Source organism: Hemibagrus wyckioides, linkage group LG14, assembly GCF_019097595.1.
Source record: "Hemibagrus wyckioides isolate EC202008001 linkage group LG14, SWU_Hwy_1.0, whole genome shotgun sequence".
Classification (NCBI taxonomy): Eukaryota; Metazoa; Chordata; class Actinopteri; order Siluriformes; family Bagridae; genus Hemibagrus; species Hemibagrus wyckioides.
In genome coordinates, this window is record NC_080723.1 from 5,044,510 (window position 1) to 5,070,447 (window position 25,938).

At 40.1% G+C, this 25,938-nt stretch overlaps 1 protein-coding gene across 2 annotated transcripts; it reads left to right on the forward strand.

Moving 5' to 3' along the window:
- Positions 1 to 872: 872 nt before the first annotated feature.
- Positions 873 to 23,938, forward strand: prickle1a (prickle homolog 1a). Of its 2 annotated transcripts, none has more exons than XM_058408781.1 (8): positions 873 to 1,171; positions 16,137 to 16,319; positions 18,937 to 19,050; positions 20,257 to 20,394; positions 20,476 to 20,679; positions 20,801 to 20,987; positions 21,478 to 22,326; positions 22,426 to 23,938. In XM_058408781.1, exons 2-8 carry the CDS (start codon positions 16,149 to 16,151, stop codon positions 23,262 to 23,264), a joined length of 2,502 nt encoding a protein of 833 aa, XP_058264764.1. In that variant the 5' UTR covers positions 873 to 1,171; positions 16,137 to 16,148; the 3' UTR covers positions 23,265 to 23,938. The 2 variants fall into 2 exon arrangements, with proteins under 2 accessions (XP_058264764.1, XP_058264765.1); XM_058408782.1 differs by lacking the exon at positions 873 to 1,171 and adding an exon at positions 12,788 to 13,030.
- Positions 23,939 to 25,938: the final 2,000 nt, after the last annotated feature.

Sequence of the window (25,938 nt, forward strand, 5' to 3'; positions counted from 1 at the left end):
GCCTGTTACGCAATTTGACCGATGCGGAAAATGTTCATTAAGACCTTGACTGAAAATCTAATCCAGACATGTGAATATTGAATCTTATTTGGCCACTGTGTTTTGTGTTAAGTCTTGCCATTGCCATGCTGGTTTACCATTCAGACCATAGTGGTTGGAATTGGGTTACAGTGAGTTTGGACTCTTTTCGTTTATGTCAAAGCGCAGAGAGCAGAGTGAAAGGCGAACACAGCCTTTAAAAGCTTTACAGCTGGCCATGACTGGGAAAGGACATCACAGGAGGCCAGCCACTGTTGAGATAAGCCCACGCAATTTAGGAATGTAGAGACAGAGAACGAGAGATAGGGGAGGCCCTGGCAAGAGCTGATCTATAAGTGTTTTGCATACTGATAGAACATTCACATAGGCTGACCAAAACAATGTAAATAACCTTGGCTGCATTTTGCCTTGCTGGAAATGTTTTAAAAGGAAAAAAAGCTTCTGTGTATCCTCTGTATCTTTAGTCTGCACGGTTCCTGCATGTAGTGTACCTTTAAAGCCGTAATCTTGACCACAAGCTTGGTTCGATCATTAGCTTAACGTACACTATGCACTGTAAATGATAGACAGCTTTCGTACTTTTGTTCGTTCCATCACAGTGAAAAAGACAGGTATGTGTGTGAGCATATATTTGACAAACATACATTTTGTGATTCCAATCTGATAAATATACACATTAACACTGATGTTAGATGGATATAATGAAGGTTATGCTGCTCTGAGCCTAACACACATCAAGCTTGCTCCACTCCAGACAGCCAAGAATGTGATTCTCTCTGAAGGGAGGAGGGTGAATCTAAACCAATAGGCTCAGAGCAGCAGAGCTCATGACATTTTCTCTGTGTTCCTGATTCAGGACAGAGAAGTACACTCTGCTGCAGAGGGAGCACCCAGTTAGCACGACTCTATATCAGGAGGATTGAGTGATATCAAGTTTGCAGTAGTAGGAGCTGAGGCTCGGAACATGCTGTCAGGCGTTCTTCACTGGACTATGTGCATTTGTCCGGACGCGGCGCTCTGATTTACGCACGAGGGACAGTTTTAACACCAATGACACCCAAGCACTCCTGCGCCCTCAGATAAAGGACTATTTGGCTCGGGAGCGTTAGTGTGTCCGTGGCTAAACTTTCACGTAAGTCACTTTTTACCTTGCCATCATTTTAAATGCATTTTGCGCAGAAAGGGAAAGACGGCTAGTGTAAATCACACCAGGACGCGCACGTGAGTGTGTTGTGGTCACACTTTTCATGCGCGCGCGCGGTGAGACCTAAATTCTAGCCCTAAATGGATACCATAATTAATTGTTACAGTTTTTTTTTTTTTTTGCCAGTTGTCAAAGTCTACTTTGAACTAAATGTCTGCAGATAGACGTCTAGCCTGTGTGTTTGGTGTGGTGGGGGATTTCATGCGTGTGTAGGCAAGTCGTTAAAAGTGCGCGTGCTGAAAAAAGCCAAGCATAATACAGTGGCCTTGTGCCTGAGGCTCAGCTGTTGCCTGTCACTTTGGTGCCAACTGCTTTTCACATGGTGCCGTAACCATTAGCCCTTTTAAAGCTTAGCCTCAGCCTTATCTGTGTCTTCTCTAAAAAAAAGAAGAAGAAAAAAAGGTCATGTTAACCAGTGTGACATATGACAGCTCACGTTTATTCACATTACAGACCTTGTCCTTGTCTGTGGGTTGGTGAATATCTTTTGTATGTTTTTTTTTTTTCCCTGGGAAGGTGACTGGTGTACCGTTAACTAGTTTTCAGAGTAAAAAGTACATCAGTCACTGTATTATTATTGTACAGTCACTCTATATTCACTTTTCCAGATAAAATATACACATCAAAGCTACAAAAGATACCACTTATTAAACAACTGCACTGACAAGGGGAAAAAATGAGCTATAGTTTATACCTTATTCCTGATAATGTACACCAATATTCACAACCTGAAAGCTTATTACATTCAGTGGACCATATAATCTTCCTCAGACTGTACACATGGCAGACATTTCAACTGCATATTCCAGTATAATTGACAAAAGCTGTGTGTCAGCAACTAATGTATTCCTCAACTTGAATAAAATGTTTATTTTATTCAAGGCTATAAATTATACTCTTTCCATCAGAAATAAGAAATAACATTTACAAAAGATGTATTTTGCTTATAGAACTTATATAGAAACACTGCAGTGCCCTCTGGTGGTTGTATTGGGTATTACTTTCACGCTGAACACAAGAACATTTGGCACTGAGGAAACTTGCCTTGGACAGAGCGAAGCCTCTGATGGTGTACTGGGTAGAAATATACAAAGTGAGTATTATTATTATTAATAAACTTGCAAATGAAGTTAAGTACAAACTAAACATGCTTTTCCATAAATGCTTTTCCAGGCTTATTTCTTCTAAACCATATCACTCATTTCACACAGCATTATAATAATTCATATCACACTTCTGCATGGAATCCCCCCCACACCACCACCACCATCCAAGTGCCAGTGCTGATCTGTTTTCCAACTACACTTTTTTATTAATTTTTTTGAATATTTATTTTTGCTCTTTAAATCTGCCAAGCTCCATAAATGAAAACAGCGTCATCTCTCTAATAACCATAAACCCCAACTCTCTCTCTCTCTCTCTCTCTCTCTCTCTGACTGACTGGCTCCTTGTGTCTTTGCCAAATGGCAGGAGAGACTCCATGAAGTCTCCGACTCCTTATGAGTGCTTTACCATTACAGCTCAAGACCCTCAACACAGGAGGACATTAAAATAAATGTGTTTCAGCAAGGTGCTAGATTGGAGTAAGATAACAGGCACATGTCTACGTTGCAGTGTAAACGGATGGAACACGGTGTGCGTATGTATGTGCCATAGGAGTCGACAGTTAATCCCCAGTGCCAGCGTGTGTACGTCTCTCTGTTGATTTAATGCCTGGGCTGGCGCAACATACACAGAGAGGCGTTTGTGTGAGCCCAAATTAATCACCGTTTGCCTACTCGTGTGCTAACTGCTCCAAAACCCAGACCCTCTGGCACTCTTTCACTTGGTCCATCTAGGGGAGAAAAGAGAGGAAAGGGGAGAAGAAAAGTGGGTGAATAAACTCATGGCACTCGGAATAACCCTGTCTTTCATAGCTGAGACAAGAAGCAGTGACTGGACCTTCCTGCTGTAGACAGGCTGCGGGGGCGAGGCTCCGGCTACCCAAAAAACAGGTTTTTGCCCCTCAAGAATATGTGGCTTGTTGAGTTGATGGTGGTCTATGCGTATGTGGTCGCTTAGTGCCATGTGAATTGCTCTTGGATCAGACAGAAGCTATCAGTGTGGTCGGTCAACCGGGAAGAAAAAACAAACATTCGTTGGAATGAAAGATAGCAACTGTTTTCTACCCTGTTTTTCTTTTTATATCAAAACTCGCAGCCTCATTAGACATAGCCTTTTTACGTTAGCATTGATTTATTTGGCTTTTATCTAGAGCTAATTACAACTGAGGCAGAATAGTGGACAATCGTTAAAAGGGCATATGATGTGAAAATGTACTTATCCTGTACTTTAGATGTGAGTTACACCCATGTTGAGAAAACTGAAATAAATACCTACTGTAGTCTCTTCAATTTAGCAGTAACAAAATGAGGACCTACTTTCACAAACCACTCAGAATCACAGACTTGGGGCTGAGGAGAGTGTTGTGAAGGACAAGGAGGAGAATGATGAGTAGGACCCCTGAGTGGAGACGGCATTTTCTTGATTTTTTTTTGTTTCTAAAAGGTTGGATTGTGTTTGGGAGTTTTAATTGAATGCAGCACTACCTTTTTTTTCACTGGATAGCACTGCCAAGCTCAACTCTGTAAATTATCCATATTCCTTCATGTATTGCTATTCCCGCTGCCAAAACAAGTCTTGGTTAAGCTTTCTGCCCATGCACGATGCAATCCCCAGATCTGAAAGGGTTTATAGACCGATCATACTTAGTCCCCATGCTAGAAAACTAGCATTAGGATGTATTTATTGATAGAGACTTCAAAGCGCTTGTGTAAATTGCGCTGGATCGATCAAATTCCATAAACGTGAATGTGAAATGTAAGCATTGATTGCCAAAGTTTCTACATCCTTTCAAAATCACTTGTTCTGCAAGGTTTAAGAGGTCACATTAAACAACAGTTTCAGGATTCAGACTCATTCTTATTTATTTATTTATTTATTTATTTATTTATTTATTTATTTATTTATTTATTTATTTATTTACACACAGTAATCTTTTTCTTTATCACAATTTAGCTTTATTTTACATTACAAGTAAAAGACACCATCTTATAGTTAGGGCAAATCCCAAACTATTATGTTTGCATCCTACTTAGTGGATAATTTAATGAAGCCTACCTAGTGCCCTACCTTACCCTGACACAAGAGTGTAGAAATACATCTTCACTCTTTGTATTTTCACTAAAGATTAATTTGTCAGGTTTGGCTACGTTTTGTTTTTTTTTGTGCAGGGTAGAAACACAGTTTCTAGTTTCCGGTATAAGAAAGAAACCTTACATCCTCATTGGAATATTAACTGAGAGATGTCCAGGTTCGATTTTAAAAGCGTATTTTAGTTGGTGTAGTATGTTAGCCTCTCACTTTGTCATATGTGTGATGATGAATGAACACACACACACAAACACACACACACAAACAGACAGGGCTGGGATGTCACGCTAGAACTGACCCAGTCTTCTAATCTATTGAGTATTTTGCTTCCCAAATACAATCTCGTTTCTTCTATTCTAGAATTTATTCAGGCTTATATACATTCCGAATGTTAATCAGCAGCAATATTTTAGTACTTGTGTGAGTTCATTTGTGAATTTTAAAGAATATTAGGATTCTGTTAATGAATACTTTTCAAAAACAGCCTGGGAGTTGTATTGAAAAACAATTTTAGAATTAAAAAATCAATCAGGAAAGGCGTGAAAATAGTAAGATAACACTTACAAGGTCCCACAGTGCCTCAGTATCCGAGCTGCCACTACCCTGTCAGTACCAAGATGTAAAATGACCCATAAGCTGAACTGAATTAAAACTGAATCAAGGAAAAGAAAACACACCACTGCTACATTTAATGTCATGTTTTATCATCTTATGCTTTATAATTGCTGACTCTAATGAAGGCTTGAGCTGAAAGTGGTTTTAATCAACACTACTTTGGAGATTAAAGGGATTTAGCTTTAGAGCTTTGGCTTTTGTAGATTTCGCTTTGGTGGCTTATGACATACTACTTACTGTTAGTGCTCTGTTAATTAGCTTATTCCTGGTAATCATGCTAGAACGGATTAGATAGTTTAAGGTCAGGACTTATGAACACCCATATTTTCATTTGGCATCGGAACCAAAATACACCATGCTCCTACATGCTTTCCATTCTGTGTATATATATAAATAAAGAAAGGATTTTGGGTAATGGACATTGAAGGAAGCCAGACATAGTCTATCTGTGGTACCATCTGGGAAAACAGCAGCTCAGTTGTTCTTTGTAATCACATAAAGTTATGTGAAGAGCACATGCTCATGTTTCTGACCACTAATAAGGGCCTATTTGTCATACGGCTAATGCAGATTACTTGTATTAGGGGTGGAATGTCAGATCTGCATGCTATGCCATAAGACTGATGCAAGACTTCACAGCAGGGTCTGACAGCCGATTATTATTAGAAGCATATGAGTTATTTTGCAAGATGCGTCATCCTTAAGATATTTGAAAACAAAACAAAAAAGTTTTGGAGGGTCTTCAGAGACAGATCTGATAGACAAAACAGACATGCCATCCTGTGGCATTTGATCATCAACAGAATCCAGTTTTAAAGTGTCACTACCTGGGAAAATAATCAGATGGAAGAAGTCTAATTGATCTCCACGTACACCGAGACACAGTACTCTTAGTCTATTCTGTCCTCTAACAAAAAGTATTTCCTAAACCAGTCTGTTTAAAACAGGTCCCCCTTAACCATTACCGTATGTGGGCCAGTTTTTGCAGGTATACAGTACAGTTACTGATTGTATGTCAGTTCCACTCCATCCAGGAAAAGTGGTCACTATATTTTATTTCTGGTAGTGACATGCAAACGCTGCAACAGTATATCTGGGATTTCCCAACAACACAGTAACCCGAGTACCATTTACTGAAGCCTGTGGCTTATTCAGATTTTTTGAAATCCAATAAGTCTTAATCTGGTTTAAGATCTCAGCATATGCTGTTGACAGGAGCACTTGAATAATCAGATAAAAAGCGACATCCGATAATGAGCCGATTATTAGCAGGTATGTAAACACTCTCATTGTCACAGCCGTAGACGGTTCAGCAACCGAAAAAATATCCAGCCTACAACAATGTGTGCTTAGAAAGTGACACTGATAAAGGGTTAGAGGAGGATTAGCACAATTCGGACAGTCCCAATATATGTACAATCGAGATGTCTAATAAAGTGGCCAAGTATGTTTATTTTTAAAAACAGCAGTTGCTTTGTTTTAGCCCATACAGAGTCGGCTTAGTCAGTGAAGTCCTTACAGTTTTATGACAGACGTGAGCGTCAGTAGGATCTGGGGTCAACATACAGGTGGGTCAATATTGACTAAAGCAGGATGAGGACATACCTCCCAGTGTCATCCTCCAGCCCACAATGGTGCAGAGGGAGGGGGTGACAAAGACGAGTGTCTTGCCTCCAGCACACAAGATGGGGGTTCAAAGAGTGCTGAGTTTGTTTGGAATGCTCACACTGTCTTCCTGTTTGAGGGTGAATGAAAACATTGGAATGGCAGACAACCAGATGTGCATGGGATGACACACAAGCGTGCACACACACTTAGCTTACACACACTGAATGGACACACCCGTTATTTACAGCCCAACTCATATGCTTTCACTGACATGCTTTAACTGACGCCCAACAATGACATTCAAGTGCTTTAACAGACATTTAAGAGTTCTTGCTTTCCACCACATCAAAAAATGTGTCTATTTATTTTTGTGCCTTTGCCACATAACCCATCATTTTCCAGTCTTTACTTTTTAGGACCGTACACAATTCCAACAAACAGCTTGTGACCAATAAAGACTGATGCCTAACAATAGGAGTAACGCACAAAGAAAGCCATAGCAGCCTGGAGAACGAGAAGAAACTGGTTGTGAACTCTGTTTGCATCGAGAAAATCTGTTTATTGTGTTTAAAAGATAGGATTGGTGACTTCTACCATAAACTGTAACCTCGGTCTCTTCAGGTCAGCAGACTGCGGTGTTTGATTTGCTTTGGAAAGAACAACAGGAAACTGGAGTAAAAGTTTGTAGAGGGTTGACCTTTGGAGGAAGAATAAAACGCAATTTAGTGCTCACAATAGACAGACTGAGAGGCAACAGCCACATGTGGCTTGTAAGAGACAATGAAACTCTTTTTACAGGGTGGCGGCGCAACCCTGAGTCAGCATTGGCTGGGCGATATTACTGAGGTCACTCTAGACCATTGCCATGGTCAAGCGGCCTGTCAACGTAGTAGACAAAAAACATCCTATCATCCTAGTGCCACAGGTCAAATCCATCAACACCATCAGTATATCGCTGACAATGGTTTAACAGGACACAGGTTTGTATACTTTACCAAGAACCCTAGACATCTGACCTTCCCATGTATTTATCTAGCAGACTAACCATATCTAGACCATGTGGAGAATACACACCATGAACCTAATAATCATATACAGTACAGAGACCACAGAGAACTTTGTTTCTTTTAGCTTAAAATGGGAAATAAACAGAAGGTTGTAGGATTTGGAAAGAATGTCAATGTTCAATATTTAATATCTGCACAGTTTCTAGGTTCCAATTTAAACGTAAGCAAATTTTTGATAATGATAATTGCTTGGTACAGAAGGTCATATTTTCCTCGTGTCTAATCTCTAATCACACAATGATGCATTTGATCTAAAATCATAAATTGAAATCCATGTAAATATTCTACTTTTCACTTGTCAGGAATATAATTTGTTAATTAGAAATGAAACTTTTTTTTTTTTTTTTTTTTACTAGTGGACTCTGGACCCCACTGTACATCTGTAATATCTATAAGGGGACTCGCGTCTGAGAGCAATCAGGAGTATTTTGGTTAGGGTAAAACTCAACCACCTTTCGCCTTTTATAATTTCAGCGTAATGATTTAAATTGTACCCCATTAAAGCCAGGTCTAGAGCGAAGCACCCGGCAGACAGGCCACTGAGGCTTCTCCATGTGCAGTGCCACTGAGGCATGTGTTCAATTAGCTGGTTTTATAAAACTGTAATGGAGTGCTTCTCTGTGGAATGTTAATGATTTGAGGGATCGCGGGCTGGGAAACGTTGTCACCTGTATTGTCGAACATGGGGCCACTTAGATTATTCCTTTTGAAGTGTTAGACAGCCTGGGAGATATTCACATGATGTGTGAGAACTGGAAACACTTTTTTTTAGGTTAATTCCAAAGTGATTATGTACACGCTGAGTTTTACTGTTGGGGTAAGTGTTTTTTGGGTTTTTTTTTATCTAAATTTCCAAAGCACTCAGTAGTCAGTGTTGTTAAAAGTACTGTTATTTAACAACCCCCCTCTACGACTATAGTCAGGTACACATCAATCTCTAATGGATGAGAGAAGACCGACATGTAAAATAAACACACTGATATTTTAGTGATTTCATTTCTGCTTCATAAATATAACCAGCTATAATGCCAATACACTGTAGTACATTATTACTCTATAACACAAATTCTCATATCAGAATTTGTATATATATATATATATATATATATACGTGTTTGGACTAAACACTCCCTTTGTCCATGTGTATGTGTGTAGACTGCCACATGGTCTTTGTGTATAGTGTGACAATATAAAAGGACTTCCTACCCTTAACAGTGTAGGAATGTGTCGGTCCACTTCCCATTGTTCCCAATGAGCTTTGCTCTTTACAGCTAGGTGAGAAAGAGTGAAACAGAGGGTGAAATACAATCTCATCATATAGCCCAGTAGAGCGGATCTCAGATCGGATAAATTCCTTGTATTTGTATGAAATTCAACGCAATCACTCTTGCTTACAATTAACTTTGAGTAATCTATGAAACTGTATCATTAGAATAAACGTAAATTCTACAAATGATCTATAACAAATTTACTAGAAGCATTAAATATAAGAGACGTGAATATAATGCTTAAATATCAATTAGTTCACACAGCCACTGAATTTGGAAAATTTTATTAGGATCTGACAATATGTAACGTTGGTGCAAACGTTCTATCCTATCTAAACAAAAGACAGCTTAACCTGTCCTATAGGGGTTATCTGAAGGTTATAGGAGTGCCGACTGACCCAGGTCTGTCAGCACCAATGTGGCATAGTCCATATCAGAGCAACACTCCCATCGGTTGACCTTTTCCTCCTCGGCTCAGGAGCAAAGGGCTGTTACAGTAGGGTGATGGTCCTTTATTGGCCTTTATGGCTCTTCCTTTGTTATGCTTGTGTTTTGATAATGGCCATTGGCAGGTCATTAAAGTCTTGAAATAGCCCTACTTTTATAAGATGGCTAGCACACAACTAGGCACTATCTTAAACAATGGCTGTGAACTGCAATAAATAGCAGCACACTGACGGGACATAACCTTGTCTGAGCATCATTGCAACTCTTAGCATGTCCTTACAGGGACAGAAGAGTCTTTTCAAATGCAATGAATTCAGCCACTGAACAAGGATATGCAAAGTATAGACTTTGTGAAAGATTATTCAACCAGATTGAGTAAACTGTACATTTGATGTGTGACCAAAGTAAAAGCAAATGACCATGTGACAACTGGCCCACATTGTGTAGAATTTAGGACACTATCAAATATAGGGCACTATTCTGAGAGTCAAATCTATGCTTCATGTCCTTGGAGAACCAGAAACTGGGTGGATCAGGATTGCGACTTTAGGACACAGTTTTGTTCCAACCTGCACTGTAGTATTTCGAATATGAGATGTGTATTGAGCTGGGACAAGTTAGGTCAGAGCGTCTGTTTTACAGTTCAAAGAAGTTAAAACCAGGTGTGAGCTGCTGTTTGGGTCATTCTGAGCACGAGCTAGCAGAAAAGGAGGGGTGGGGTGGAGTTTGAGAGAGGGGGTAGGAGATTTATGACGCTATGTAGCTGAGGAACAACTAGGGGTCAGGGATGCATGACTTGTGTTCTTTTATATTTCACAAGTATTTCAGGTCAACCCTGACCTGTGAAATGAGAGCTAGTACTCTAACAATAGCAGCCAGAAGTGTTAGCAGCACTACCTAAATCACTTTGACATGTTTTGACATTTTGTAGCATTTTATACACAGGCAATTAAAAAAAATAATAGTGAACTCACCTTATTTGTACTTTGTGGTAACCAATGTCAGATTTCCCAAGCGGTGTTTGTATGAAGAAGAAAATGATTAGCTTGATACTTTATATCTATGACATAATTAGCATGTACAGAATGAGACAGGAGTTGATTCATGCTTCTGCTCAAATGGGAAAACTGGCATCAACTTATAGCACATGACAGGAACTTTTATTAGGGAGTAGTAACAGAGCACCGTTCCCTCCGTAATTAAAGAGGTGTGAAAAACTCATGCCTGTTGCCAGAGTCTGCACCTAGTAAAACCTCTTTTTAATAGTGCAGAGGTGCTCCCTACTACTGGTCTTTAGGTTTAATTGGAAGCTCTGCCATTATGCCATCTGGGCCTCGAGGCCACTGGGAACTTTGCGTAATTCCCCAAAATCGCCACATGCTCTTTTTTGTAATACATAAAATAGAATTCTCAATCCAGTAACATCTTGGTTGCCTGTACACTGAAGACAGAGGTCACTCAGCATTTCCAACACTTTAAGCCAAGCCTCATGAATGCCTTCACAGCAGGATGTGGGGTTGTTTATCTCTCAAAGACTTGCTAATGCAAGGGAGTGTGAACTCTTTCTTCTTCTCACTCTGAACACAAAAGCCTGGAGTCCTGTTGGAATTGAGTGTCTATGTCCTTGACTGCAACAATGGCTTTGTCCACACCAAAAAAAAAAAATCCACCAATGTCATTTATCAATCATTGCATGGAAGTTAAACATCCCAAAACCAGAAGCTGTACTTCAAAGATGAACCTGCATCACAGTTGAATTAGCCAGGGTGTATAATCATACACCTTTTGCAGACTTCAGAGGGAGCTTTGGTTTCATGAGCGAAAACGCCTTAGCTTGCAGTGAAATGGTTTGGACTACCCACAAAAAGACCACCCTGGGAAGGGTGAATTCATGCTCCTCCATCATCCATCGTTTAGGAAGCAAGCACCTTGGACTCAACTTCAAGCTTTGTTTATTGAAACAACAGAAAGGCCTCCAACTTTTGCACATTCCTCAGGAAATTATAGAGATGATGAGGTCAACTATGCTTTAAGTTAGAACCTTGAGGTTGTCTAATTTTGGGAGGTTGCGTCATAAATTCAGCACTTGAAGCTTGGGGATTTTCACTTTACACTTAAAGTGTAAATTCAAACTTAAAGTTAAATTCAACTTGCAAAAAGACAGTGAAATCGCAGAGAGTACTCTGAGAATTCTGCAACTAATCATGAAACTTCCTCATGGAAGTGGTTGATCTGGATAGGAACTAGTCCTTTGATTCATATGGAAATAGTCCCACAGGGTTGCATGTAGAGCTTTTCTCTAGGCACAGTGACACAGACCTGTTGACGTCATTGTTGACTGGGAAGTGAAAGATTGACTGTAGCTTGGGCCCATTCAGCTTTGTTATGGAGGAAAGCTGTCTGAAACTGCCTCTGGCTAGTTTTGGTAGTTTAAATGCATGAGTTAATAAAGCAGCTAAGTTCTAAGGACACTGTTAGTGGCACATTAGTACAGTAGATTCGGATGTGTGACCATACATGCATAGATAATCTGACTTTCAATACATGGTGATAAAGCTACACAAGTCCTTTCTGTTACATATCAGATGCTGAATGGATATTTATCGGAAATGTCACGGATAGAGAAATGAACTGATAGATGAACTGAAAATCTCAGTTCATTTGTATAGCACTTTAAATAATGGACATTTGTCTCAAAGCTTTACAGGAGCGTAGAAACATAGCATTAAAATGCTAAAGTGTAACTGTTCATCCCTAACATTTCTCCCTAACGAACAAGACTGAGGTGACGGTGGCAAGGAAAAACTCCCTGAGATGATATAAGGAACAAACCTTGAGAGGAACCAGACTCAGAAAGGAACCCATCCTCATTTGGGTGGTACTTAGATACTTTGACATTGTCCTTCCCATATCACTGAGCTGATTGTTTGCGGAAATCAATGGAAATTTGCAATAAGTAAATTAGAAGCATTTTTACGGGAGAAATGTATAGTTATGCTGCTGAATCTGAACCAATTTCTCAGCTCTGTCCCGAAGCAAGCAGGACCACACTGCCCTTTTAAAACTTCCCCATAAGGCTCATTAAAGCACATGCCTGGATTGACCTAAAAAGGCAAGCAAAGCTTAAGCTAAATGTTTGAGTTAAGAAGAAACAAACATTCATAGTTTAAAGTGTATTATATAGAGGTGTAATGTGAAGTGTAAGATATAGAGGTGTAATATGAAGTGTAATATATAAGAGGGGGGCTGAAGCTGAATGGCTGAGGTGGGGTTATGAGGGAGTGGCTTCCAGCCGAAGCTCCACAGGAGTGCAGTAAGTTGCAGGAGCCATCTGGTTAAGCTGCTCTTCTCTCGCTTGCTCACGCGCTCTCTCACATCTCCAGCTGTGTGCTGGATGTGCACATTGATCAGACTGACATTACTGGAAGGAAATGCATCAGGAGGGCCCGAGGAGCTAGCCAACTGGATTTTTAGATATGAAAAGACTGGAAAATGTTACTCCTGACAACATGTGATCCAGGGATCTGTTTACACTAAAAGAAAAAATAGAGAAGGAGAGTTCCCTTGTTCCAAGAGCTGTGTGTTAAGAGGTAAGATCAAGAAAGGTAATCAAGGAAACAAAAAAAAGTTTGTTGTATACATTTTGTGCTTGATAAGAAATAATAATTAGCTCATTGTGTCGGGAAAAGCTGTAGTTTCTAAAGTTAGAAGTAGGTTTTTGGTAGTTGCTTATTTTAAACGCTGCCCTGTACTTAAGTGCAAGTGTGGTATAGAGGCGTTTGTCTAAAGGCTGGCTTCGCTGAATAAAGCATGGTGTGAGAGAGGTAGAAAAGTGTTAGTGACCACAGAGAAACTTTGGGTAAATACCAGCAAGTTCTAGTCAATTGCCTGATGAAAGCCTGCCTGAGTACAGGTGGTCCTTTTCTAGCTACAATGACAAGCCTTTCAACCATTTGGCCAAGGAATAGTATGTTGGTTGTGCTCTAATGGGATTGAAGCTGAATTATGATTTATAATTATTTTTGTAATCCAACACTAGTGGACAGTGAAAAGGACATGGACTGTATATTGTTCAAGAACTATGACAAATAGTCCTGATGTATACTTCCTTTCTGTGCATGTTGAAGAGTGGGTAGCATATAAGGAGCATATATCTAATCTCCATCAGACAACAGGATATGGACTTGTTGACTCAATGTTCTAATCCTGACTGCTGTAGTGGAGAGAAACTCTAATTTGTGGAACACAGAGTCTTTTAAGAGCTTAGAACTGGTGCCAAAGACCATGTTCTTGACATTAGAGCATGAGCCAGGTTCCCAGAGCTGACAATATTTTGTACTGCTCCAAATCAACTGAGGCCTGGAATGAATATAGAGTTTATTGGATTCTAATAAGTCACCTGGGCAAAGTTTGTCAGTTGACTCATAATAACTCATTTTAGTGTGATATTCTAGATAACCACATTAACTCAATTCTGATACCTTTAATCTTAACTAAATTTCAGATAGACATGGCTATTAGTGAGTCAGGAAATTTCAATTTGTTTGGAATTGACCTCAGCTCCTCCAGATACCAGCAATCCCGGTATTGCATAGCTTCTACAACTGATATTTGTTTACATCAGATATCCCAAATGTTAATACTTAGCTGCAGTCTCCAGCTGTATAAGTGTGTGTGTGTGTGTGTGTGTGTGTGTGTGTGTGTGGTAGTCTACCCCCTCAGACCCCCTGTGCACAGCCTCTAGCTGAGGGATTCAGACTCTCCGTGGGTGGATCTAAAAGATATGCATCTTGGCCTCCCAAAGCCATGTTAACAAGGGTTTCTACAAAAGAAATGGATGTTAAACACTCACTGCTAAAAGAATAATACATTTGGAAAGGGCCACACATGTTCACATGCATGAAAAAACAGACTTTCTGCCACCCGGTGGTCCATGAAACAGGACCGAGTTTGTTATCCTGAAATCCACCATGGTGTCTGAGTGCTGATGAAACAGAGATGTGCAAAATTATTTGAAGTATGATGTTCAGCTTAAGGTGTGTTGACACATTATGCAGCAGGTAAATGAATCCGAATAGAATTCCAGCACAGGAGAATGACTTGAGATCGTAAAAGGGCTTCCTTTTTGCTGTCCAACTTTTTTTTTTAAGGTTAGTTTTAACCCCTTAAACTCCTCTACACATGTCCGTGGGTCCGTCACACATTCCTAAGTCTAGTAACTACATAGCTTTCCTGTCGGTTTCAGTGTAGTTACTGAATGATTAATAGTAGTTACTGAATAATGTGCTTTAAGGTGAATAACAGAATAACAAGCCCATAGTTGAAGGGGTTATATATCTGAAGGAATGGGAAGATTTTGTGTTTTTTTTTTTTTTGGGCGGGACTAAAAGATCTTGTCTTGCAAGTTAACAAATCAATAAAGAGATAAACATCTTAAAATGCAAAAAAGATCTTAGATTAACCGAAATAAGAACAAACAAACCCAATATCTGGTAAGCGGACTAGCGCCGCAGGCTAATAATAAGTGCTTCTATCTTTCAATATTTTTTTATTGTCCATAATAACAACAGCCATGTGCTGGTCACTGCTGTTGTTGAGTAAATGGTTTAGACTTGAGCCTGGACTAAGCCAATCGTCGCAATGAATGACTAACTGCAGCTCATTCTCCGTGAGAGTATTCAGAGCAAAATCCAACACAATGCTGGACAAGTGGCACTTCATACAGTGGACATGTTAATCTTTGTTCAATGTGTGAATAGTAGCAAGTCAGATAGTCTGAAACGGTCATGAATATGCAGCATGTTGGCTCGAACTATCATGCCACTTCAAAGGGTGCAATCAGATGTGCCTGGCTTTCTCAGCTGTCCACTTAACCTCAGCAGGGAGTGAGGAGGAGGAGGAGGGGTGCTAAAGTGGTGACTAGAGCTGACTGAAGTCACACAGTATGAGTCTGTAGAGCTGAAATCTGACCACAACTACACAACTATTTATGATCAACGGGCATGTCTGGAAAAGTCATTTGAACAAAGTCTCCTTTTTTCCAACACATCATGACAGAATGTGCAGAATACATCTGCATACAGTAAGAATGAGAAGAATGAGGAGTTATTTTTAAGAATCAGGATCACCGTTCAATCACAAAACTGCAAGAAAAAACAAAACAAAACGGGAGTATTAAAGACGACACACATGATAATTAGATAATATTCTATTCATTGTAGTAGACTTAAAACAAAGAGGATGTATGTAGATATGCCGGCTATTCGTCCAGTTTTTCTCGGTTTCCTAATTTTATTCTAAAAAAAAAAAAAATACATTTAACAGAGGAAATCTGTTCAGTCTTAGAGAAATGGGAATGTTTGAACGTTCATGGCCAAGTACAGTCATAAAATGTAAATGATGTGTACAAAGTCAGTATTTGCCTCCTGCAATAGCGCAGGACTGTAGTGTACATGCGACCACACAAGTGCTCCTAATGCTGTGCAGTTCCTATCAGCAGTAACACTAAACGTAAAAAGCAGAAAACTGGCCTGTTTTCTCCATTAAAGGAAAACTATGAATCATAGCTGCTATGTAAGCCAAAATCAGCATAATGCGTGTTAAGTAATGAGTACTGGAGCTTCACTGACTGTTGTCAGACACAGAGGATATAGTTTCCTGACTAACAAGATGCCATTTTTTTTTTAAAATCTCTAGGAGGTTTGCACGATGAACCTGGAGAATCCTGGTGGTTTCCACAGGAGCGGGAAGCATCTGGACATGGATCAGAAGGTCGGGAAGCTCACGTTCGGATTTCAGAGAAGCTCTACCTCAGATGATGATTCAGGATGTGCTTTGGAGGAGTATGCCTGGGTTCCACCTGGACTACGACCGGAACAGGTGAGCCTTTTGTTGAACGATCTTACTTGTCCACGCCCATCTCCGGTAAAAACCAACCAACCAACCAAAAAAAAAAACAAACCCACACAGCTGATGAAAGCCTGATCAAACAGAAGGATGGAATAACTGGTTGTAAAGATAGCCATGTGGAAAAAAAAAAAAAAAAAAGAAGTAAATGTCTCATCATGAGCATTCTTCTTAGGGAGTGCATATCCTGTCAACGGGTTAGACAACCGGATGAACAGACATTAGAGAGTGCAAGACTCTTCAAGCGATCCTGAGTTATATACAAAGGAAGATTAATCACTCCATCGGGTGAGCAAGCTTGTTCTAATTCATTCTAATTAGATCAACCAACTCATTTGTTAGGGAAGCGGAGCATTTTGTAGGCATCACCCCACAGGCACTTGGAAACAGGATATGCTGTTTTTTATTTACAAACTGTTTCATGGAAAGTCTGCAAGTCATTATGGCAAGCTGGCAGACAATGGCCTAAAGCAATCGACACTAACTGCCAGCTAAGCGAACAGTATGAGGAGCACTCGGGGCAATGGCTGTTTTCTGTACTGGCCTGTCTGCAAACACAGGCTTCTCGTGACTGAAAATGTGATGATGTGGCGCTTTTCCAAGTCAACAGCGGAGGCCTTAACAGTTATCTCAGAGGCTTTCTAATCCCCCTACTCGTCTGATGAGCACATATGACTGCAATCAAGGGTGAGGGGCGAGAACAGGGTCTAAAGCAATATAAGCCTAAAATCCAAACACTGCCTTTGTGTTAAATGCAAAGAGCAACTGTAATGTCTTTACAGCTGCCATTCCGTAAATTACCCCCAAAACATTATAGGTGATCATTGCTGGGAAGTACACAGATACTCAGAAAACTCTGTTAACTAGTTGCCCAAGGGAGAGGAGTGGGTGGTAATATTAGCATGAAATGAGCATGATTTACGTTACTGCTCATTGTCAGGTTTAAATAGCAGTCTGAATAACAGCAGGATGCTGCTTAAGCAGGAGGAGACAAGCCCAATCCTCTTTATCTGCTGAATGTTACGAGCAGCACTCATAAACTGATGCCCCTTACCGAGGTCACCAGCTAGAGGGGAAAAGACAGTAAAGAAAGCATCTTTGGCTCGCACAGAATGAAAAATGGGTCGTATAGACCCTTCACAGCAAGTCAGTATGAGTAATAAATTTATCAAAGATAAGTGGCAGGCCCTTCTGTTCATAGACATGATATAATGGATATGTAATGGAGGTTACTAAATCTGGTGTAAATTCCAGTTGTCCTGCAGGTGCTGATAAGAGACTTTAGATTGTCATTTGTCAAGAGTGATAACAGTGTGCCATAATATAAAATTATTTACAGAGGGTTATAGTTTAGAGGCAATTATTTAGTCTGATATAGACATGATCTGTGTGTGTGTGAGACAGAGAGAAAGACTGTATATCTGTCTTGACAAAAAAGTGTGATTTTAAATAGTATTTAAATGCTACTTTATACTGCATTTTATTATATCTCAAGACATGCTTCCATGATCTTAGAACGGATGATGAGAATTTTCAGAAAAATGCATTCTACTATTAAGACATAAATAAAAAAAAAGAAAAGTGCTGTTGAGAACATGCCCAAGTAGTTTGACTAACCTCATAAAGTCATTGCAGTATTATTTAATGTAATAGCCTTCTAAAGTCCAATATTTTAAACAGACTGCAGCTCATTGAAAGTTGTACAAGGATGCTTGCCCAGATATAATACAAGCTAACATCAAGATTTAGTTTGTTTAATACACATAAAGCTCTATTAAATCTAATGAAGCTTAATATAATAATGAAATGTTCCGTGGAGGCTTGTTACTGCACTTGCAGTAGGCTAGAAAATATCTCAGTCCATATTTGGCCAGCTTTAATCCAAAGGAAAGCAAAGGAAATGAAAGTCAACAACTGCTGAGATGTCTTCTAGTGAAATGGGCAAAATGGTGTTTGGTAATACAAAAACTCTGGAGGTGTTCGAATCCATCCAGGCCTGGTTTTTATCACCTGGTTTAGCATAAGGCAACAAATATGCCTCAACTTATGGCATGGCAGTTCAGATTCCTGTAATCAATTGACTGTTTGATTGAAGCGCCAGCTTATATGCTCATCTGCAGGTGTGCGCTTCATTCATTTCCAGTCAGTGATGTGAAGCATGTCCAGGCCAGTGAAATGTGTCATTCCAGGACAAGTTTGTTCACATTGGGAGCAGGACAGCCTAACCGAATAATATTTCGATGACACAAGCATCCTATAAAATCAGTCAAGCCAGCTAGTTTAATGGTTAGTGAGATGATAGATGTTAATTTAGGGCATATGTTGACTGCCTCGCATGAAGAAAACCTTTAAAGAGCTTTAAAGATGTTAAAAGACACATTCTTAGTAAAACAGTATCAAGAAAAAAAAAGCCAGTCTACTATGGTGAAAGACAGCTGATATAATAGAAACATATTGTATCAGTTTGGAGTTATTAGCATTTGCTACCAGGCTCCAAAAACGGGGTTCATGTTGTTGTAATTACTTCCAAAATCTTTGTCTGAGATCGTTGTTCATTTTGTAATTTCAACTCTCCCTATCGGCTTTGCAGGTCCAGCTGTACTTCTCCTGTTTGCCAGAGGATAAGGTTCCCTATGTTAACAGCCCAGGAGAGAAATACCGCATCAAACAACTCCTGTATCAACTGCCTCCCCATGACAATGAGGTGAGCTAAACTGGAATAAAACTATGATATAAATTATATCCTGTGATGGAGTACTGTGCAAAAAAAAAAAGCATAATAGTCACTTACAGTACATAATACATAACTTAGTATGTGCTCGTGAGTAGGTAGCTTCAGTTTCTCTTGCTGAAGGTAACACTGATTAACATGGTATACAAAAAAACCCTTAACATCTACATGAGGAGAACATCTGTTCTCAGAGCAAAAGCGGTGTTTGTCTGGACTGTGTTGACTGTGCATTCTCCAAATACAGAAGATTTGTTCAGGTTAAGACCTGTAGAAAGTAGTTACACTGCAGCTGGCTACACTGCAGCTAAGCCTATTTCACACTTCTAGATAGTTATTCAAACGCTGAGCTAGAATAGGGTACACAGAGTTACTTTGTAGAAAGAGCCCTATAGCAGTTTGGGGTTAAGTGCCTTGCTCAAGGCAATAATAGCTATGATCAAAGGAAGGATCTTAGGACTCTAGTCCCCAGATACCAGGCCTATGTCAACAAGCCATCTCTAGAGCAAGGAAACCTCCAGCTCTGGTTCTCTGGTTTGAAGCCATAACCCACAAGGGCACCACCACCTCCAGCGAGACCCGAAGAAACAGAGCTAAAATAAAGCATCTATTGTTTCACCCATTGTTGAATGAAAATGTGCTTGTGCATCACATTTCAGACCCCACTCAAATTGCTTTTTAAGGATGAACCAGTGTGGGTGCTGGTTAACCTCATGCCTTTTCATACCTTGCTTCATTCACTGAATTCCTCTTTGCCATCACAGAGGACATCTTTGTTTCCTTGTTCGTCTGTGGGTGTGGGTACAATGAGACATTTGAGCTGGTGATTTTATGATGTTGCTGGGGGACTCGACACAACATGTGGCACAGAGATTCCTCACATTGCTGTGGTTTACTAGCAGAGGCCGGAGTGTGTAAGGACACTACTCTGATGCGTGATGTGCGTACCACAATTATTGCTCTGAAGTACTATCGCATTGCTTTCTTTGTCTCAGGTTTGTTGCAGATGTCTGGCTCAAGCACAAACCTCATTTCTCTGAACATTTCCCTTCTTCTCATTAAACAAAATCACTGATATTTCACGCCCAACAGAAGAGGCACAGGTCGCTGAATTGTTAAAAGTGAACTGGATAAACCCAATCATAAAATCTTTTTAACCACTGATATTCATTCCTGTCCTAGGTACGATATTGCCAGTCCCTTGGCGAGGAAGAAAAGAAGGAGCTACACATGTTCAGTGTGCAGAGAAAAAAGGAGGCACTGGGGCGGGGAACTTTAAAGTTACTGCCTAGGGCTATGCTTCACGGGATCTGTGAGCATGTAAGTTCTCAAATCACAATTACAATTATTCATAAAAGATGTTCAGTCACACAAGTAACTGACTTTATTTTTTAACTTCAGTGTGGAGAGAGCATTGGTGGAGGAGAGATGGCAGTGTTCGCCTCAAGAGCAGGGCCTGGGCTGTGTTGGCATCCAGCATGTTTCGCATGCTCAACATGTAACGAGCTTCTAGTGGATCTCATTTATTTCTATCATGAGGGGAAGATTCATTGTGGAAGACATCATGCTGAATTGCTGAAGCCTCGCTGTTCAGCCTGTGATGAGGTAACGCTCATGCTATATTTTAAATGTATGAAATTTGACGTCATTATTCAGTACAAACGTCTGGATCAGGATATTTACAGCTTTCCAAAATGAAATAAAACACTGTATAAACACTTTTCAGATTATCTTCGATGATGAGTGCACGGAGGCAGAGGGCCGTCACTGGCACATGAAGCACTTTTCCTGCTTTGAATGTGAAACCATTTTGGGTGGTCAGAGGTACATCATGAAAGATGGTCGACCCTACTGTTGTGGGTGCTTCGAGTCCCTGTACGCTGAATACTGTGAGGCCTGTGGAGAACACATTGGTAAGTCAAAAGTCTATCCTGCGGCTTCTTGTCTTTTGGGCTGCAAGTTAAATACAGTAATGTCAGTGTTTTCACACCAGGCTTTACAATGCTGACTCATATTTAATAACCATGATCTATTATTCAAGCGAACACTTTTCCATGAATAATAGGTCATCACATCATTTTAGCTGGCAATATGCCTATGACTGCAAAATGAAATCAGAACTCTTCCTGTCTTACACGAGTCCAAATTACTCTGCACGAACTCTGCGTTTTAAAAATAGGTCAATTGCGTAGTGATTAGATTGATTGCTTAATTGCCGAAAAGGGAAAAGTTAAACTAAAACCCTTGTTGGTGTGGATTATTTTCAAATTATGTTTTGTATTTGCCAAACAAAACGGATAATTCGCCAGCTTGCAATAATCATTCTTCAGTAGTATCAAGGTTGAATGGGTATCATCACCAAACCGTGTATGATTCTAATTTCCTTTGGTTATTTTCATTTAGGAGTTGACCATGCTCAGATGACATATGATGGTCTCCACTGGCATGCTACAGATGAGTGCTTCAGCTGTGCCCAGTGTAAAACCTCCTTGCTTGGTTGCCCCTTCCTGCCGAGACAAGGCCGAATCTATTGTTCCAAAGCTTGCAGTCTGGGGGAGGATGTTCATGCCTCAGACTCGTCAGATTCTGCCTTTCAGTCTGGCAGGTCTCGTGAGTCCCGACGCAGCGTCAGAACAGGAAAGAGCAGTCGTTCTGCAGACCAGTGCCGCCAGTCTCTGCTCTTCTCGCCTGCTGGAAACTACAAGTTCCCTGGTTTCTCTGGCAATCCAGAAGACACTTTGTCAAACAAGCTGTCCCATTTGAACTTATCAGATGAGCATTTTTGGAGGAACAGGGAGGAACAGGAAGTACCTGAGGACCATGAAGAATGGGCTGAGCATGAAGACTATATGACCCAACTGCTTCTTAAGTTTGGAGAGCATGGAATCTTCCAGCAACCAGACGACAACAGACTGAATGATCCTTGGGTGACTGACTCTGAGATCAAACATAAGGTGGAGGCAAAGATTTCAGGCAGTGGTGGCAACAGCAGTCTGGCCAGTAAAAAGTACAAGACAGACATGTACTGGACACATTCCCAAGATGGACTGGGAGACTCTGCGTATGGCAGTCATCCTGGACCTGCTAGCAGCAGGAAAATCCAGGAGCTGGATCTGGAACATGGTGCCAACTTTAAGCATGAGGAAAAGCAGTGGTATAACGACTCACTGGAATGCATCACGGATGGACTGAAACAGCAGGACCAGAGCGTCCGAGACTCCATGGACTCTCTAGCACTATCTAATATCACAGGTGAGTATATGAACCAATAAAAGGGTGAAATTTGTTTGGAAAGTACAGTTTATGAAGGAAACATGATTCTTACTGAGATCTGATCTCTTTTATTTACAGGTGCATCAGTGGAAGCAGACTTTAAAGAGAAGCATGTACCCTTTTCGTTACAAAACTTCACCAGTCTGGAGAATCAGGATTGTGAAAAAACAAGCAACATGGGAACTCTCAACTCTTCAATGCTGCACAGGAGCGCCAACTCACTCAAGAGCCTTACATCCGAGCTGGAGCATGTAGAAGTAGTAGAGGAGGAAGAACGAGAAGAGGTGATCCCTCTCCCAGAGCAACGACCCATTCTTCCAGTTCTCAGGAGGTCCAGATCTCAGTCAAGGCCTCACCAGGTCAAGTTCTCCGACGACGTTGTGGACAACGGACACTACGAAGACGTAGAGGTGCGACAGCCTCCGATGAGCGAACGCACTCGGAGAAGGGTGTACCATTTCGATGAACAGGAAGAGCGACACCGCCGGCATCACCGCAACCACAGACGAAGGAGCCGGAAGTCTCGGTCTGACAATGCACTGCACATAGTACCCAAAGAGCAAGCGCGTATGTGCTACAGAGAGGACTATCTCCAGCGTGGTCCTGTACCTACACCTCAATATGTACAGCACTCCAGTGCCCATGCGAACTCTGATTACGGCTTGCAGAACCAGGCTGCGGAAAGATTCTATCGTCTTTATGGAGACGATGACGACTGGTGCTCTACGTGCTCATCTTCTTCCTCCGAATCCGAGGAGGAAGGTTTCTTCTTGGGTCAACCGATTCCACAACCCAGGCAGCCTAGATATCAGTATTATGCTGACAAACTTCCTAATCAAGTATCCTCACCTTATGGCACAAGGACAAATTCCAAAAAGAAGCGAGGACATAAGGGGAAAAACTGTATCATTTCATAGACTGTATGAATAAAAATAGTCACCAGTAACATTGCAATGCGATAGTTAGCGCCTGTATTTTATCTGCCTGCATTCAGAGGTCAGCACTGACCCTAGCTCAAAACATTTCTGCAGTATTTTTGATGAACAAGACTGACATATTCTTGAAAAGACAATTCAGTAATATTCCATGTATTGAAAAAGGTTTTCTTTTGCTATGTTTATTAAATAACTGGTCACTTGGTCATTGACACGATGAAAGATTATATTTATAAAGCACCATATATAAATGAGTGAATATTTAACAGTGCAAATATAAGTGTGTGTATATATTGTAAAAAAAAAAAAACTGTTCTGATTTAAAGCAGATATTTTTATATCCCTGAATTTTTAACAAAGAAAAAAGTACTATGATAGTCAACAAATAGCGGTAGTTGACGAATGATTTGGAGCAGCTTCACTTTTGTTAATTAGTTTTGTTTTTGTTTTGTTTTTTTTAAAATAAGAATGTCACCAAATGCAATGCAGTTAGATCCTTGTTACGTCAGGGTCACATGTACACGTGCTTCTTTTCTATTAAAACAAACTAATGAAAAATACATCCAACTGTGTATTTTGCGGTGTGTCTTTGGTTTCAGTTTTTTATTTAACGGGCCATTGTGTACAGATCGGTGAAATGTGAGCAATAAAAGCAAGTTTCTTTGTTTAGAAACAAAAACATATTCTTAAGTGAAATCTGTTTATTTCAATCGTTTATCATAGGAAATGTTTTAATATGCGAAACAACAAAAAAAAATGTCTAATTTTAAAGAAGCTTGCAGAGAAATAATACAAACAAAGGAAAACCTAGTAAAGCTAATAGCTTAGTAAACTGGTGCCTAAAACCTAGCATTACTCAGCATGACCATTCCAAAGGTAAGGGTTTTTTTTTTTTTGGTCAGATTTAAGCACGAAATTCACCTCAGATATAAAATGCCAGAGTTCCTCCAGACATAGCTTCTTAATCTCAATCAGGTTTTCTTTAAGTGCGGCATGAAGCTGTCCCTTCAAGGTCGGCTTTTTGGCAATTAGCAACCAGACCAAAGGTCTCCCAGTTCCACCCAAATAATTGAGGTTAAGAAGGTTGTGTGCTTTGATCAAAGTATCTACACCAGTAAACCTTTAGTTCCAATTATCAACCTATCATCAGATTTCCAGGGTGGAAAACAAAATATTAGTGAACTATTACTGAAAATATACTGAAATATTATTAATATTAATATAATAATATTACTGAAATATTACTGAAAGACCTAATAGTGGTCGCATTTCCTCCACAGAATTAATTTAACATTCAACTTGTGAATTACGTTTTGCATTACGCTCATAAATGAACAGATTTTTGGTCTAGAATACAAGTCACTCACAACTTGTTTGCAAGATGGGAATGCAATAAGGGGAATATTTGAAAAACACTTGGAAAAGAAAGCCCCAAAGCAAAGATCTAATCGAATACTTCCGGGTCTCGTACAGCTGGCCACTTTAATAGGAACAATCGTAAATGGCTGTGTACAGTGTACTTTAAATAAGATATAATATATAATTCCTAATCCAATTTATTAGGAATGACAACAACTCGATGTATTTATCCAGTCAGCCATTCAACAATGCAACAAAAAAAAAAACATGCAGCCCAAGAGCTTTAGTGAATGTTTACATCAGACATGGAGAAACAATAAATTGGATCTCAGTGACTATGGCATGGTGGCCGCTGGCAGACAGACTGGTTTGAGTGTTTCAGAATCTCCTGAGATTCTCACAAACATCGCCTGGTCTTTTTCTAATCTTCAGTGGTCCAGATTCTGTCACCCTGTGCCCATTGTAGCTTCAGATTCCCGTTCTGCCCTGACAGGAATGAGTCCTAATGTGGTCCTCTGTGGGGAGCCATGATGTGCCTCAAGGTTGAGCATATTGTGTATTCTGAGATGCTTTTCTGTTCTTCACAGATGTACAGAGATTACTCTCATCTCTCATCCTGATCTGTCTCACCAAAAAGGTGTTTTCACCCACAGAACTGCTGCTTACTAGAGGTTTTATATAATCATGTGATTGTTGTGTATTTAAATCCCAGGAGATCAGCAGGATCTGAAATACTCAAACCAACTCATCAGGCACCAACAAAAATGCCGAAAAGTTGCCAACTAACTCACATGTTTCACATATTCTGGTGCTGGATGTGAATATTAATCGAATGCTTTTATGCACTGTTCTTCTGCCGCATGAATAGCTGACTGGATAAATACATGCAAGAGCATTGGATAATGAGGTTCCTAATAAAGTGGATAGTGAGTGCATAATAAATTCTTTTAAGAATCATTATGTCTAAGATGAAGTACTCTGGAGCATTCACTTCCACACAATGTTCCCTTTGAGAATTGGGAGAGGTGGAACGAGCAAATCGGAGTTGAACATTAATGTACACAGAGAGACAAGCTGTCCTGAGATGAGAGTGAAAGAAAAAAGAAAAACAAGAGAAGAAAGGAAGAGAGGAAAGACAGAGGAAGACTGCGAGCCATTAGCAAACCGCAGGAAGAATGGAATTTGGGAGATTTGTTTAGATACACAGATAATATACAGAACCGTGATAGAATGAGGCCAACATGAAAGGCCAAGTTTAATCACAAAGGGCTGGAAGGTGAACTCCGCGGCTCAGCAT

Coding starts and splice junctions, on each gene's coding strand:
- prickle1a (XM_058408781.1), top strand. CDS start 16,149: ATGAACCTGGAGAATCCTGGTGGTTTCCACAGGAGCGGGAAGCATCTG. Junction 16,320..18,936: donor CTGGACTACGACCGGAACAG/GTGAGCCTTTTG, acceptor TCGGCTTTGCAG/GTCCAGCTGTACTTCTCCTG. Junction 20,680..20,800: donor GCTGTTCAGCCTGTGATGAG/GTAACGCTCATG, acceptor AACACTTTTCAG/ATTATCTTCGATGATGAGTG.